Consider the following 17,651-nt stretch of genomic DNA (forward strand, 5'->3'; position numbering starts at 1 on the left):
TTAACAGATATCGCCCATTTAGTAATTTTCGCGAATAGAGTTTGGGCTTGGTTTCCAAACCTGTATATGGGACTGTGGCATGAAAAGAATTGTATTGTACAATGTATTCACAATTGCCAAAATATTGATCAAACTAAATTTGAAAAATTCACAAGTTGTAGCTAAATGAATAAAGGATTTGAAAATTATTAAAAAATATAACGATAGGCTACTGAATTTGATTTCGGATCATAATGACCCGAAAAATACGTTCCATTGAATTTGCATTGATAAGGAACTTATTTGTAATTCGCATTTGCAAAAAATATATTTATATATAAAAAAATATCATTTATTACCTTCATACTCACAAAAATATTAATTCTTACCTATTATCTTTATGACTAATATTCTACAATAATAATTAGATTAGTGTCCGTAATGCTGATGACGAATTTGATATGTTTTGAAATCCCGCACTACTAAACTACACTACCATCACAAAGTTTATTGTTAATAACAATGTAGACTGCGAATACAAACAAACATGTTTTTTTCAACTGTTTACCTGATATATCTATTAGAATTTTTATCTACAACAAATAGAGGACGTATACATATACTTTCAAGTGGTAGAAACGTTACATTATTATTAAGTAATTTATTGAAACCACGTTTGAATGAAAAACGCGAAGGCATTGTAGATTTTGAACGTTATCATCAAAATTTACTCCCGAAATTAACTCAAAAATTGCGAATTGTTTATACGGGTTTTTCGGAATAGCACTCCAATCTCTGAGGAAATAATTCTATAGATAAATATAAGGAAAAAAGTTGGTATAACAAAACTTCCAAAAACGCTTCGTTAGCGTGAGCGATAGATTTCGCCCGGATTCCTGATCCACCATTAACACTGGTCGACAAAAAAAAGCCATATTGAATGTCTCGTGTCTGGAATTGTTATGCAAATTTGTTTGGTCTATACGTATTTTGACCTTAAAATTGAATAAAATAGGTCTCAGATCTGTATACACTTTTTTACGTTTGGAGTAAAATAACTTCGTTAAATGCCTAATAAATGCATTAAACTTTCAAATATAACTTACAGAAAATTACAAAAGCAAATAATTTTCTTAATATCATCTAGAACGTAACACATCATTCTCTTCGGAATTAAATTTTCTGTAAGTTTTATTAGTACGTTTAAATTTATAAGATATTTAACAAAGTTATTTTAGTACAAACGTAAAAAAGTGTATTTTGGAGTAAAGTTTTTTGTATTTTACATCAGTTAACGTAAAAACTATTACAGCTACAGATCTGAGACCTATTTCAAAATACGTAGAGACGAAACAAATTTCAGACACCAGAACTTCAATATGGCTTCTTATTACATTGACCGACAAGATTTTCGTAGCACATGCGAGACCTTTATTATTTAAAATGGAAATACCCGTCTAATAATGGAAAAAATATTTATTAAGCCCTTACACGTACCACTTTTCAATAGCTTAATTATCCCTGTTTACATTAGCAGGTAGGTAATTTTATAAAGGGGCGGTTAATATCGGTAAATTTTATGGCCGAAAAAATACCTGAACTGTATTATTCGGAATAATAAGCATAAAAATAACATTAAAAATTAATATTCTCTTGAGTTTAATAGTAAGTGGTTCTCTGTGCAAAAGTGATCATAAAGACGAAAATGTCGAGTCAAACGCATATTTATGGAGAATTTATGATGAAATCGCAAGCCAGGTCATTTTCCGAAAATGTGAATAAAAACCCTTTTTCGAATATTTTGGTACTTTAATTGGAGGCCAAGACAAGCAGAGGGGTGTCATTGGAGCAGTGGATGAATGGGAAGAAAAAAAGCATGCTTTCCAATGGTATGGCGGGAACCTATTAACCATTTTGACGATTGCTATTTTTGTCTAACAAAGACTGAACGTTAAACTAAGAAAGGAAAACACAAGATCGAGTATCCAAATTTGCTATCTGCTATACGACATGTTCTTCATAACAAAGATTTACCAGTACCGATTGCGCCTTTAGATCCGCAAAATATTGTTTGTGTGTAGAAGATACTGGAGCGTATTAGCAAGAAGCTCCGAAGAACAATGCACCGACCCCATTTTTACTCCAAGTACCAGTTCCGGCAAACCACATTTGATTGTTTAAAGTGAGTTAAATGATTTAGCACGTGATTTGGGGTTGTGACAATTTTTCCCGAAAATTTGAGAGCTGTCAGTGATGAGCAGGATGAAAGGTTCCACTAAAATATAAGAACAATGGCAATTGGGTATTAAGGACGATGGGATTCCGCCGTGATGGGTGATTACTGTTAGTTTTTAATAATAGAAAGTGTAACCCCTTATAAAAGAAAAAAGTAGAGCTAATTGATCTTTAACGCGATTTTTTTTGTTGTTAATAGATGTGAAGCATGTTTATTAGTTGGAAACTATAAATATTATCAATAGAACGATTTAAAAAAACGTAAAATTATTTTTTTAATAAACGTAACATAAGAATCTTACGTGTTACAATTATTTTTTTCATATTTTCGTATTTGTATAACACTCCACCAGTGTTATTGGTGGATCAGGATTCCGGGCAAAATCTGTCGTTCACTATAACTCACTTACGAAGCGTTTTTGAAAGTTTTGTTATGCCAACTTATGTCTTTATATTCACCTATATAATCATTTCCCGAGAGATTGGAGTGCTATTTCGAAACAGCCTGTAGAAACAAACTTAACGTTGGTTAATTATAGAAAATTATACATCAATGCTTGCATGCATCGACAATTTAGTGTAGGGTTACATTAAGAAATAATTTTCTCATTGCAAAATTAAACTGCCCTCGTATTTTGATGATAAATGTATATAAAAATTTTTTATACACTATAATGTAAAATATTTAATTATAAAATAATTTCACCACTCAAACAATTAGTTTCTGAAATAAGCGTGTTCAATCAGAAAAACAAACTTTCCAGCTTTATATTAGTAAAGATTTCAAGGTTTTTTAAATAGATTTTACTTAAATGTGATAATTTTAATTATTAGTATTCCAGGAGATATTTTAATCGTTTAATGATAAACATATCCTGTTGATGATTACTGTTTTTAATTAATTTTCTATATATATATATATATATATATATATATATATATATATATATATATATATATAACAAAAAAAATATAACAAATTGAATTATGCATCTTCTTGTTGATCATTTTCAAAGCATTGTGCTATTTCTGGATGGTCTACTTACTAGATTGATCGAGGGGATAGACACCATAGAATATGGCTGATCAAGCAACTTTATCAGTAGCTTATTTAGTACTAAGCCATAGATAACGCTAGAAGAAACGAATATTACTTCAGAACGACCCACGGACTAATTTACTAGCAAAGTTAAGAGAGAGAAATGCTTTATTTGCCAAAAAATTATTACAATTTGAAGACAAAAGCTTGTAAAAACTGAAAAAACAAACATAAAAATAACTAAATAAAGATATAAAACAAATAAAATAAAATTTCAATGAGTAACAAAATTATAGGTAATAATTAGTATATAAATCCGTAGCAAAATTAAACCAAAATGTCCGGAATTCAATATCATTAGAATAGAAGTCGTTTATAGAGTAAAAGGCACTTTCCAGTAAATATGCCCTCAAATTATTGCGAAATGCGGGAAAAGATATCGATTTGATTTCAATTGGCAAGTAATTGTGCATTTTTTGCATTGTAAAATATTGAGCCCGTAACTAATTCTGAACGTGAAGTAGGCGTTCCTCAGTGGATGCCGTGCAATGATCTTTCTTAAATTAGAGAAGAGTGCCTACGAATTAGGTAAACGGATTCAAAGATGAATAAGGAAGCAAGAGTCAGAATTTTTAATCTTTTAAAGAAGTCCCTGCAGTGAGCCCTGCTGTTTAGTTCGAGTGAATATCTAACAGATCTCTTTTGTAGTTTGAAGATTCGCTTAATAGCAGATGATGGTGCCTTATTAAAAGATTTTGAACATCCACTAAATTTCACCACATATTCACAGAGAGGGCACTAACTACCAATATAGGTTCCACAAACCATGTTTTACTTTTTTGAACGCTTTTTTTATTGTTGAAACGATTTTGTTCTCGGTGGCTTCTGAGATTCTGTATTTTTTAGGCTCTCTTCATGTATATCGTATTTTTCTGCAAATCTACATAAAGCATCACGTATCACTCTATTGTTTTTATAATTTGAATTGCGGTCTTCCCACCCTTCACTCTTTCTATAATCTTTAATGAAGTCTAAATATTTCACATTACGAGGATGTATTGATATCTAGTTTCTGTGTCAGTCCCTGAAAATATCGATGCAGTTCATGACATGATTTTATCAGACCGTCGAATTGGGCTGAAACAGATATCTGAAGCACTGAATATTTCATATGAACGCGTTTATTATAAAGTGCACGTCAATTTGGACATGAGAAAAATTGCTGCAAAATGGATCCCAAATGTTTGAATGTTGACCAAAAACGTACAAGGATAGAAGCATCGCGTTCGATCTGTGCTCGATTTGAAAACGATGTAGACTTCTTAAACCAAATTGTTACTATGGATGGGACTTGGGTACATTTCTAAGATCCAGAAACAAAGCAACAATCGATGGAATGGCGATACTCTGTTTCTCCAAGACCTAAGAAGTTTCGTGTCCAAAAATCTGCTGGAAAAACTCTTGCTTCAGTTTTTTGGGGTTGCCATCATAATTGATTTTTTGGATAAGGGTAGATTACTATTGAAGAAAAAAGACGCGGAAAGCTATCCAAAGGTGTTTTGTTTGCAGGACAACGCCCTTGCACACAAATCTCATGTTGCCATGTAAAAAATTAGTTATTTAGGGTTACTAGAACACCCCTCTTCTTCACCAGATTTAGTTCCGTCCGACTATCATTTCTTTCCTCGACTGAAAAAAAGTTTAAAAGGTTGTAAATTTTCTTCCAACGAGGAGGTAATAAAAGCTGTGGTGGTCTGGTTTGCAGAACAAGATCCATTTTTTTCGAAAGGTCTGGAGACGTTGCAGATACGATGTAATAAATGTATCCCATCAAGAGGAGAATATAAAATATTTTGACATGGAAATTTTGTTTGGTTCTATAGTAAGCTAAGAATTTTTCAATATATCCTCGTACTCTAATGTGTAAAAATGTAAATTGTAGTAAAGTGTTTCATATTTAGTTTTAATCTTATTTTATTTTAAAAAAATTTACTTATGAATTGAGTTTATGATACTCGTATATCTAAAGTATTTTAAATAAACATTTTTTCGGACTGTATAGTGGTCAACATATGGTAAAGTATTTGTACAGATTCTAACGTGCACGGTAATGAGATGCGAACCTATTTAATTCAAATTTTTGACTAATTCTGCTGAGGAATTTTTAACCCCTTTCTAGGAACTCTTCGCTTGCAACCTTTATTTAATAACTTTTCTGCACTGGTAAAGACATACTTTAGAAAATGGTCATTCTCTTTTTCTCTTTTTTCTAAGCACCAACCTACTCTTTCAAAAAATGATAACGGAAGATAGTCAATATAAATTTATTTAGTTTATTTCGTCGACTTTATTTTGAATCCATCCAAATTTGAAATGTTTATGATTGAAAATATCCACTCCATGAAAAATCTCAGTTTGAAAGTTAAAATGTGAGCTGGCTTTTAAAAAAATCGAATCGTAAGACCTGGGGCAGCTAGTGCAAAGCCGCTGCAGTACAAGAGAACTCCAAAAAAAAAGGATAATTACGTCTAAAGCGTCCAAAGGCTGGAATGGCTTTAATATTTTGGAATGCGCATGGAATTTTGTTCATCGACAATCAATATCAAATACTACATAGAGTTATTGGATCTTGTCTTCTTCTTCTTCTATCTTTTCTATAGCCAATTCTGCCTGTTTCTTTCTTTTGTTGTGCTTTTAAGTTATATTATCGCTCCATCTTTTCCGAGGTCGACCGACACTTCTCCTCCCGACCGGCAATTTGTCTCTTGTGATCTTTACTACCCTATCATCTGACATTCTACTTATATGGTTGTTCCATTCTTTTTTTTTTTCTATTCAATAACCACTCTTTAATCTTCTCCACATTACATGTTGTTCTAATGTAGTCGCTACTTACTCGATCTCTCAGTGTGTTTCCCGTGATTCTCCTTAGTATTCTCATCTCAGCTGTTACCAGCATTCTTTGTGTTTTGGACGTGTCCGGTCGCGTTTCTGCTGTATATGTCATTATTGGTCTTATAACAACTTTGTAAATTCTAGTCTTAGTTTCGGTTCTAATATGTTATTGGATCTTTTGAATGCAAAAATCAAGGAAAAACGACCCCAAATGTCGAAGAAAAACCCACTGTTTCACCAAGACAACGCACCGGTTCACAGTCGATGGCAATGTTGGTTAAACTGAACGAATTATACTTCGAATTGCTTCCTCATCCACCGTATAGTCCAGATCTGGTCCCCGAGGACTACTGGCTATTCGCTGATCTCAAAAAATTGCTCGCCGGTAAGAAATTAAAATGGAAAGACAATTTTGAGGGAAAAGACAAATCCTTCTACAAGCACAGTATCGAGAAGTTAGAGACGCGTTGAATTGATTGTATTGCTCTCGAAGGAGATTACATTAATAAATAAAATCGATTTTTGCCAAAAAAAATGTGTTTCTCTTAGATATTCACACGACTTAATGAGTGATGTGTTATCTAATATACCTTTAAAGACCGCCTCGTTCCCCACAAAAGTCCATAAAAAATAATTCATTTAAGGCAACACACCAAAAATAGTACCATATTTAACTATCAAAAATCCAATCTAATATCAACAATATTTATACATAAGTAGCTGTTGTCATAAAATCAAATCAATGTTTTTGTTTGACTATAAACTGTCGATAGAATTTCGCAGTCATTATGATTCGTCAGTAATCAAAATGAAACTATTATAACCAGAATTACGGTACTTGAATCAGTGGATGCTACATATGTCAATCTTAAGTATCCCTATTTTGTGATCTACTTAATTTGTCTTTTCAAGTCATACACAGCTACATACCACAATATTTAGCTCTGCTTTTAAAACATCTCAAGACATTTAGAACACACCATACACACATTTTAAAAATTAACGTTTTAACCATTTGAGTATAACAACAACGGTAGACACCTGCAATACTGATAAAAAAACAATACTTTTTCACCAATGTTAATGATTCACTTATTTATTCTTAAACTGCATGAATATGGAATCAAATGCATGCCTTACATTGACTAATGACTTATGTATGTAGTTATTTATTAACTGTACTGTTTCGTACTTCAAAAAGTTACTGATATACTGAAATTTTTTATAAATATTTAGTCATCAACCAACTACACATTTATAAAAAATAGTAGTATGATAAATAATTACTTTGGTAATTATCTAAAAATCCTCCCCTCCAACTCTATCGACTTGGAGTTGTGGGGGGGGGGGTTAATGAAGAAAAGTGTACTGAACACAAAAAAAAATTATCCATCCGTCAGTTTAAAAATTGACATTTTCGAAATTACGCGTGTTAACAAAATATAAATTTACATCCAAATAGTGAAAATAATATGTGAAAAGTATATGAAATTAATTCAGTGTAATTATAAACAATTATAATTGTTAATTGACGTAACCATAAGTAATAATTATTTTATCATAGAACAATACATATGGAAAAATTGAAAATTCAATTACTATTATTTTATGGTAAAATGGAGTAAAAGAAGGATAAAGGGGTGTGGCGGGAGGAGGGCGGGGTGCTCAACCTAACTTAAAAACAATGACTGACGGGTAATTCCACCTTCCATATATTGTAATTACCTCCCTTTAATACCCCCCACAACCCCAAGTCGATAGGGTGTGGCAGATGATTATTAGATAATTACCACAATTTTTATTGATCTACTTTTTGGACAACTTCTATATGTTTTTCTGAATACTGTGTTTTTTAGCAATATAATTGAAATGTGATAAAAAGCAACAAACAAAATATTTTCCTCGACCACAATTACGATTATTACTTTATTTCAACGATATAATTTTATTAATTTCTTATTTTTTTCACATTCTTTATATGATTTTGTTGATAAATTATAATTGATAGAGTCCCAAAATCATATAAAATTATTTATAGCCCTTCAGAATGTACCTTTAATACCCGTATGAAGTTATCCACGAATTTCTATCACGAATATTTTTTTCACAACCTTTGATGCACTATTGGAATACCAGTAAATATAAAATTTGCTTTGATGTTTGCTTTTTATTACAGCAGGCGGAACTATTTTCTAGAAGTTTTTAGAATTCTTTTGGGATATATGAGAGTTTGTGCAACGCAGTTTAGTTAGTTTATAATAAATAATCGTAGTGAACAGACCGAAACAGAAAGTAATCGCAGAATTTATATAAATGATTAGTTAGTTAAGTGACAGTGATAAGTGAATTATATCAAATAGTTAAGTGTAGGTATTAAATGAATTAAGAACGTAAGAGACAATGTTTATTAATTTTCGTCACGAATAGAAATCCTATAAATAAAATAAGAAAAACATTACAATAAACTCAATTTTTGTGAAAAAATGACATAATTTTACTACCAAAAACAGAAGAGTAAATGGATAAAAAATTTCTAAACAGTCGTTTTCGTACATATTTCACGATTCTGTACCGAAAATCGAAAAAATTAAAAAAAGTATTCAACTATTACAAAGTTAACTGAATTAAAAAACAATTAGCCAAAAATTTGGATGCAAATATTTTTTGTAACGTAAAAAAAATTCAGTCAAGTTTACGTTAGAGCGCTGACGCGCTTCGCTCGTTTTGTAATCATAGTCCCAAAATGTTTGCAAATTTTCTTTTACAAAGGACACTCCAATATCTAATGAAACTTTTTATCCCATTGTACAGGTTTTATAACCCTTGTGTTATTATTTAAACTCTTTTGTATTTATGTTTATTTAAATGTTCAATAGAAAATGTAAGTTTGAAAAAATGTTGGGCCTTTAAATTACCTACAGAAGATACTTAAATTGACGTTATAAAAAATACATCACAATTTGTTATTAATAGATTACTTATTATTGGAAATATTTCGAGGCTTCGATTTCAAACTGAACGATGCGTTTCACCGTTCAAACGTAAATTTTATGAATTTTTTGGCGTTATAAAAAATACTTACATCCAAATTTTTGATTAATAGGTTCTTTATTTAATGTCTTTTGCAAAACATGAAGAAAATTTGAAAAAAAAATGGGGCTTCTATCTTCTTCTTCTTACGTTAGGACTAGGTCCTGTATTTTCATCAAGGGTTTGCCAGAAGTAGTTGGGATGCTGAGGACCAGCTTTCATACCACCTTATAGGTGGTCGTCCAGGAGGTCGAGTTGTGTCTGGTTTCTTTTCCTTTGCAATTTTTGCTAACCGTTCATTTGGCATTCTGTCAACATGGTCTCTCAATTCTCTTCTGCGGCTCCTTGCCCATCTTACTACATCCTGAATATCGCACATGTCCCTTATTTCTTCATTTCTCTTCCGTCGAGTAACGTATGTTCTGTTATTGATCTCAGAGTCCGCATTTCTGTTGTTCTTAGGAGCCATTTAGTGGTTGTGTTCTCCGCTCTAGTTTCTATTATTATTTATTGCCTTACGCAAGTTTTATATATTCTAATTTTACATTTCGTGCTCATGTATTTATTTCGCCAAATTAAATCTCTAAGGTATCCTGATATTAATGCTGCCTTCGTTGTTTGTGCTTTTATTTCTTTCTTTAGATTTCTATCGCTTGTTATGTTTGTCCCTACATATTTGAAGGACATCACTTGTCCTACACGCTGATCGTAGATCGCTAGTTTACATCTTCTCAGTTCTTTAGATATTGTCAGAGATTTTGTTTTTTTTGTGGATATTTGCATGTTGTACGTGTTCGCTATTTGTTGGAATTTATATAGGAGCTTCTGTAGGTTATCTTCGTCTTCCGAGATGATTACTGCGTCATCAGCATAGCATATTATTTTTATCTCTTTGTCTCCCATTCGGTATCCTCTCCCGGCTTGCTTTACTTCGTTGATGATTTCGTCCATTATAATATTGAACAGGATTAGGCTTAGGCTATCCCCTTGTCTGATACCAGTTGCCACAGGTATTTTATTGCCTAATTTGGTTGCCGTTCTCACAAAGGTATAATTATCGGTGTTGAGTTTTTCGAAACTCTTATTATATTGGGGTGAACGTTCCTTTTTTAGTAGAGTTATAACATCAGTTGAGCGTATCCTATCAAACGCTTGGGTGAGATCAATGAAGCACATAAAGGCTGCCTTATTGAACTCTATGGCTTTTTCAGTTATTTGGCGCATTATAAATATAGCATCTATAGCAGATCTGTTGTTTCTGAAACCTTGATGTTCTTCAAATATCCCGGTAGACATTACTTCTTCTGCTAATGTGAATCTAAGTGAATAGTTTCAGAACCGTACTCATCAGGCTAATGCCTCGATAATTTTGGGGATCGGTTTTTTCTCCCTTTTTGAAAATCGGAATCAGATTGCTTTCTTTCATTTTTGACCTCTAGTATTTTATTGAAGAGGAATTGTAGTTCATCATACAGTGTGTCGCCTCCATATTTGATCATTTCGTTTGTTATTTCGTCGATGCCTGGGGCTTTTCTGTTTTTTATCTTGACTATCATTTGTTGTATTTTATGCAGGGAGAAAATCCTATTCTGTATTCCATTGATGTTTTCATTTTCGTAGGGTAATTCCTGTGCTGATACGGGTAGAAGGTGTTATTAATTCTTAGTTCATCGTGTATGCTTAGCTGTAGCATTTTTTCACCACTCTCATTGATTGTTTCTTCGTTAAATCGATTTTTGATACCGGGAATAAGTTCATCGCCAATTCTTGCATTGAAATCCCCTAAGATTATTATTTCGTCATGATTGGGTATACCGTCTAAGACTGTTTGTAATGTCTGATAGAATATGTCTATATCCGCCTATGTTTTGCTGCTGTCGGGTGCGTAGATACTTATTATATACGTTGGTCTTGATTTTTAGGTTAATCGTCGCCTGATGTATTCTGTCGTTAACGTATATTATATTGCTGATTTGGTTCTCGTAGCTTTTGTGTAACAGTAAGCCAACTCCTGATGTTGTTCTTTCATTTTTATTCTTGCCGCTGTATATTTGAATGTAGTTTCCATATTTGCTGTTGCCTTTGCCCTTCTTTTTAGTCTCCGAAAGGGCGCATATATCTAATTTGTGTCTTTTTATTTCGAGTAAAATTTCTTGGTCTTTATTATTAAATGATGTTACATTCCAGCATCCAATTCTAAGTAAAGCCGTTGGATCTCTGAGCACTTTGTTTTTTTTACCCAAGCAGGTCGCTAGCCTCACTTGGAACCCTCCTCTTTTACCCGGGCTTGGGACCGGCTATGAAACCACTGAGCTACTCAGTCCACCCAGCGATATCACGGGCTTCCATCTCAAACATAAAATTTATTGTGTTATAAAAAATAATAACATCACAATTTTTGGTCAATTTTTTTCTAATTGGGTGAATTTTGTAATAGTTAAATAATTTTTTTTATTCAAATATAATTTTTTAGTGTATGGTACGTTCGAAACAATCACAAATATGTAGTCCAGGCTTACGGGTGCAAGTGTCACAAATATACCTAGTTTCCCGCCTGCCGCCTTGTACTTTACGGTTAGAAAATATCGCATATTTTTGCGTATAATATGTAATTTACCATTTAGCCGCTCTTCTGTATCTACAGATGATGGACTGCCAGAAGTTTTGGATCTCTGCCGAAAGTTTTTTGTCATTTCGTCAACTAATTGCCTAACAAACTTTAGATGGGTCATTGGTTTCAAAAACTTCCTCAGGAAACAGTATAACGCTGAATAAGAGTCTGCGAGGTCGACACCTCCCATAAATTTATTGTAATTGACCACTACATTTGGCTTATTTATAACTTGTATGTTACCTCCACGTACTCATCTGTTAACGGGCTGTGTTGCTGAAGTATCCCACGAAGTAAGTGTGGTGGCGACCCTTTTATCTTTCCATGCCAATAACATCAAATTATCAGATCTGCATGCAAATGTATTATCTTCGGCAAATGTTGATTTTTTTATAGAATCAGGTATAAATTTGCAGTTGGTTTGAATAGTGCCTGTCAAATAAACATTTAGTTTCAACAAATCTTCTGCAAGTGGCAAGCTCGTATAGTATCTATCGGTATAAAAATGATATACTTTTTATCCTGGGTTATCGTCTAATAATTTTTGGCAAAGATGTAACACTATCCTTGTACTTACAGGTAAATCAGGTCTCACTAAATCTTCTGTAGTACGGCAAAATTGAATACACATACCCGGTGTTAGCATCCCCCATTATATAAATTCTTATCCCCCATTTTGTACGCTTGTTAGGGTTGTATGTTAAAAAACTAATTTTACCCTTAAACAGATTCGTCTACCGATATCTATCTTGACAGAACAAAATGTTCTTTGAATTGTTTATCCAAATAATTTAAATAGTGACTGACTTTCTGAGTTCGAGCCCTAAGAGTTTGGTCATTTGGATCATTTTCATGCAAATGGAGCATCCAAAAATTTTGTAAAAATCGTTCTCTTCTAAATATGCTACTGTAAAAAGGTATTTTGGCGTTAAAAACTGTTGTGACCAATACTCTTGGATATTGGATGCGGTCATCGTACCCATATTTAGGACAACCCCAATAAATGCGGTAAACTCTTCTACTGTAGTATCTACCCACGTATGCCATATAGAAAGTTTTGACAACCTCTTATGTGCTATTTTATGTCTAGAGTAGTTGTTTGTTATTTCTATTATTAGCTCATCGGTAAAAAAGAGCTTGAAAAAATCTATGGGCTTTATACAAGTATCTGGAATTTGTGGTCCTACCATTTTATCCCCAGAAGTAAATAGAATCCTGTCTGGTACCTGATCGTGGAATTTAACGTCCTACCGTGGGCCAAAATTACCAAGTTGTGTTATATTCCCGTCGTCTTCATTGCTGCTTGAACTTGATGGTAAAAGTATAATTCTCTGTCTTTTAGTAACTATAATATCACTACCACTACATGAGTCACTTTCTTCACTAATATTATCACTATCCAATCTATCATTGTCAGTCGCGTGAATATAAAATTCATCGTCATTACTTTGCAACTCATTTTCAATTTCGTCTTGTAAAAATTTCTTGGACATTTCAAATATTTTTTTTTTCAAAATATAACAAACAAATACACCGAATTTTGCCCAATCATGTTAGTTGTAAAACTGAGTAATATTAGGTTTGTTTCAAACATAAACTTGTCCTCAACGAAGGTTTAAGAAAGCAAGTTAGAAATATTAGAAATGAGCTTAGGGGATGACAGACCGCTTAATGACAAGAGATAAGTATGCCGCCTATAACGGCGACATACGAGTGCAAAGATTAAACGTAACGGCATACGAGCGCAACGGTAAAACGTATCTTGCCGCTACTACGTCGACATACGAGGGCAAATGGTTAAAGATTATGTGTTCATACCAGTCCAATCGCGTATGTTTTTTAACCTTGAATGTCGTCTGCGACCAGATCCATGTTTTCCTTCGATTTTTCCTTCTATTATTAATTCCAGTACATCATACATATGTGGCCCATATAAGCGATCTTGCTTCTCTTTATTGTTGCAAGTAACTCTCTTTCCTTTCCTATATGTCTAAGCACTTCATTGTTAGGTATATGTTGAGTTGAGTTTCAAAACCCTCGAGTCTGTTCATGGAATCCACTTTTAATGTCTCCATACAAGAGAACTGAATGCACGTACGCCTTTTCAAAACGGTATCTTAAATTTTAGTTCAAGGTTGCCTTACATAATAGGTTTTTCACCTTTGGGAATATGGCTCTAGCTTGTTCTATATGTGATTTTACTTCGACATCAGGGTCTACATTATCTATTGCGCTGTCATAGATTTTTATGATCAGTTGTGGGTTTGAAAGTCTTGTTATGATCATTACTTTTGTTTTTGTTACATTAATTTTCATGTCTAGTTGATCTCTCACTTCTACAACTTTGTTGATTAGGCGTTGAAGGGCTTCTGGATTGTCTGCAATGATAACCATGTCGTCTGTATAACATATGTTGTTTAATGTCCTACCGTTAACTTTTCTTCCCTCATTGTCATCGCCTATTGCTTGGTTAAATATGTGCTCAGAGTACATATTAAACATTATTGGCGACAAAACACAACCTTGTCGTACCCTATACCCTACACACTGGTTCTGATGTCTTGTTTGTCTAATTCTTTTTCTGTAGTAATGTCAGAAGGACGGCATGATTACTCGATCGAAGGCTTTCTCGAAGTCTATGAAACAAACATATTTCCTCATGTCTCGACATTTCTGGAAGAGTATTAATAGTGCTCTCCTAGCCCTTGGCGAAATCCATATTAGATATCGCTTTGATTGGCTTCACATTTATGGTAGAGTCTGGCTTGTATAATTTCAAGTAGGTTCTTAAGCATTTGGACCGGATCCGTTGCTTTTCCATTTTTACACAGTTTAAGTGCTTTGATTATCTATGATTCCTGTCGAATATTCGTGGCATATCGCTAGCGAATGTTTTCCATATATACTTCCATACTTTTAATAATTCTTGCTCTTCTGTTACCATTTCATTGTTTTCATTTAAAATACCTGAAACGGATTGATTTTTGTTGGAATGTGTTACCTATTTTATTTTCGTATAAGCTTCGTGGCTGTCCTGTTTATTCTGAAGTAATTCAATCTCCTCGCGCTTTTCTTTTATCCACTCTTCTTTTGATATTCGAATTTTCTTTCTCATTTCTCTATTATTTGTATTTTTCGATGTTTTTATACTTGTGTACTCTCCGATTGTCCATCATCAGTAGAATCCCCATGTCAATATTCAACTTGTACATATTCTATCAACCATCGTTCCCAAACACCACAAATATAACAATGTAAATCACAGTTGTACTTTCTCTGTGATGAGCTCATGTTTCAAAAGGCAAAAAAATATCAGAATTAACTAATTAACATAGTGATACTTCAAAATTTTTAAATAACGATAATTACTGTCACTTTACAAAATGAAGAAGAGAATGGAGATTCCATGCTCTTTGTTTAAAATATAAAATATGCAAAAATTACAAAAACTTTCACTACTTATATAGTTATAATTGTAATATTTACATTTTATAACAGTAAAATTCGTAAATACTCAGGGCATAAAAAAATTATTTGTATTTGATCAATAATAAGTAATACTTTTTATTTACTTGATTGTTGTAAAAAGAGATAATTTAAAAATAGTTATTTATCTGTTGAAACTAAGGTAAAACCCAATAATTAATAATGTGAAAATTATTAGATACCTATCAGTTACTAACCTCTCATTTAAAGACAGTTACTGAATCAAAACAATAGGAAAATTACTTCAATTTACAAAATTACACTCCTCGAGTAGTGGTTGTTAGTCATTTTCCTGTTGTTATATTATTTAACAGAACATATCATTTTTGCATGTTGTATATGGGCATAGGTTTCAAGATGTAATGTTTCTATCAATCTGATATACAATTCAGTTATCTGCGTTAGCACTTCTTTTGGGTACTGTTTCTAACACACCATCTCGGTTTTTTTCAGTTCGCCATGGTTGAAGCAAAACACAACAATTTTTGTGTTTAGTGAACATACTTAAAATCTATTTTCACAAGAGGAGTTTCATCCACCATCTTACTTTGATATTGGCATTCATCAAATAAAGCACATGCTTTCCTCATATAATGATTCCGGTAATCAGTATCATAGCTAATTACTGTTCATCACATCTTTAAAAGAGTTTAGTTTTTTTGCATAAACAGTATAGTTACTGAAGGAAGTTTGCTATGAACAATAATATAAAAAAGTACAAACGCCTGAGTGTATGTATTGTCAACACAAGTCAGTGGATGCCCTACACACTTTCTTCATGTGTAACCATTAAAGATTGTTTACATTTACACTGAATATAATTTAATTATGCAGCCCAAGGCTAGGGTCCCATATGAAGTACATAGATAGTTTTCTGTGATTGTGCATTAATCATTTATTTAACAAATTGTAATAGTTCAATTATTGAGTTATGTATCAATAATCATCAATTAGTTCCAAATATAGTTGATTTAGTAACTATAATTCATTCATATAATAAAAGTGAGAATAATTACAATGTAAATAAAACTGACATTCACCATTAATAAATGCATACCTACAAACATTTATGAGAAATATGTTAATATATAGGTGTGGTTTAAACATGTTATTGGTTAAAAAATTGCATGCAAATATTTATAATCAACATATTGACATTACCAAAGAATTTTCCCAATGTATGCTTTCATACAAGTTTTTAAAAAACTCCTTGATTTCAAAAAATATTAATATATTTTTTACTATATGTATACACCTTTAATGCACAAGTATAAAAGCTATTTATTCTAGAATTAAAAAACAGTTTATATATTCTTACCTGTTTGAGCTAAAGCTGTGGAAGAATGTTGCAATTCCGAATCATCAAATTCAAGATTTGGTTCATAATCATGATAATCTGATAGACTTGGATATGGTTCTTCATTGTCAGCTCCAAAATTATTCACTAGGAGAATACATTGGATAATTTCAACTTTATATAAGAAGTAAACATTGATGTTTTACCTGGAGCAACTTTGCTGGGACTATGTTGACTTTTATCCATGTTTTTAATAGAATCACACAATAAAATTATGAAAACATGTTCATGTGTAAATCAATAGAATGTTGCTATACTTAGTAATTAAATCTTTTACGCCGTTTTCGTTCACCAAAGAAAAGTTTATATAAAAAACACCGTCAGTCTGACATGTTTTTTTTTTTCATTTGCTATTAAGCTCCTCTAGCAATATAGACGCTCCAGAAATGTATGAATTTGCTTCTCTTTGATTGGTTCACTGACCACCACTGCAATGGCAATGGATAAGAATCTGCCAATAGAAGTATACTTAATCAGAAATGCTAGCATTCATTTCACTATAACTGTAGATTCTTTAGGTATTATAAGCATGACCTGTTTAGTACAGAAACGACTTCAGAAAATAAAAATTAATTATATAAACAAACGTTACAAAAATATATAAGGATAGTAATGCGCAAAGAACGTTGTATATCGCCTCTAGTTATATATGAAAACTATAAAATATGATCTATCAAATTCTTCTAATTATGCAAAACTTGGAAGCAAACCCATGATTTTTGCTATCAACTCACAAGCTGAACATCTATAGTCTACAAGAAATATCTGGTAGACATTTCAAGAGACATGGATATAAATCTACCTTAAGTTTTGTAAATATATAAATCAATATATATAAGATAAAATGAAATATATAAATCACTTGCATAAAATGAGGTGGGGTTATGCCATTAACCATTTTCAAAATGATACTACTATCATCATACCATATCCTATATTCTTATTATATTTATTTTTTATTTTTTTATACTAATATTTTCCAGTTGGAATTGGTTAAAACATTCATTTTAACACAACTG

General features: G+C 32.2%; 1 protein-coding gene across 2 annotated transcripts in view; it reads right to left on the reverse strand.

Moving 5' to 3' along the window:
- The window catches only part of LOC130453300 (rho GTPase-activating protein 1), a 35,297-nt gene extending 17,647 nt beyond the window's left edge, over positions 1-17,650 (reverse strand). The window contains exons 1-2 of one of the 2 annotated variants that reach the window (XM_056792960.1): positions 16,779-17,650; positions 16,594-16,719 (exon numbers count right to left, since the gene is read on the reverse strand). In XM_056792960.1, the coding sequence (XP_056648938.1) occupies positions 16,594-16,719; positions 16,779-16,818 (166 nt within the window). In that variant the 5' untranslated portion in view covers positions 16,819-17,650. Of the gene's footprint in view, positions 1-368; positions 521-16,593; positions 16,720-16,778 lie in introns of those variants that run through there. The other variant, XM_056792961.1, reaches the window with a different exon arrangement.
- Position 17,651: the final 1 nt, after the last annotated feature.

Source organism: Diorhabda sublineata, chromosome 2, assembly GCF_026230105.1.
Source record: "Diorhabda sublineata isolate icDioSubl1.1 chromosome 2, icDioSubl1.1, whole genome shotgun sequence".
NCBI lineage: Eukaryota > Metazoa > Arthropoda > Insecta > Coleoptera > Chrysomelidae > Diorhabda > Diorhabda sublineata.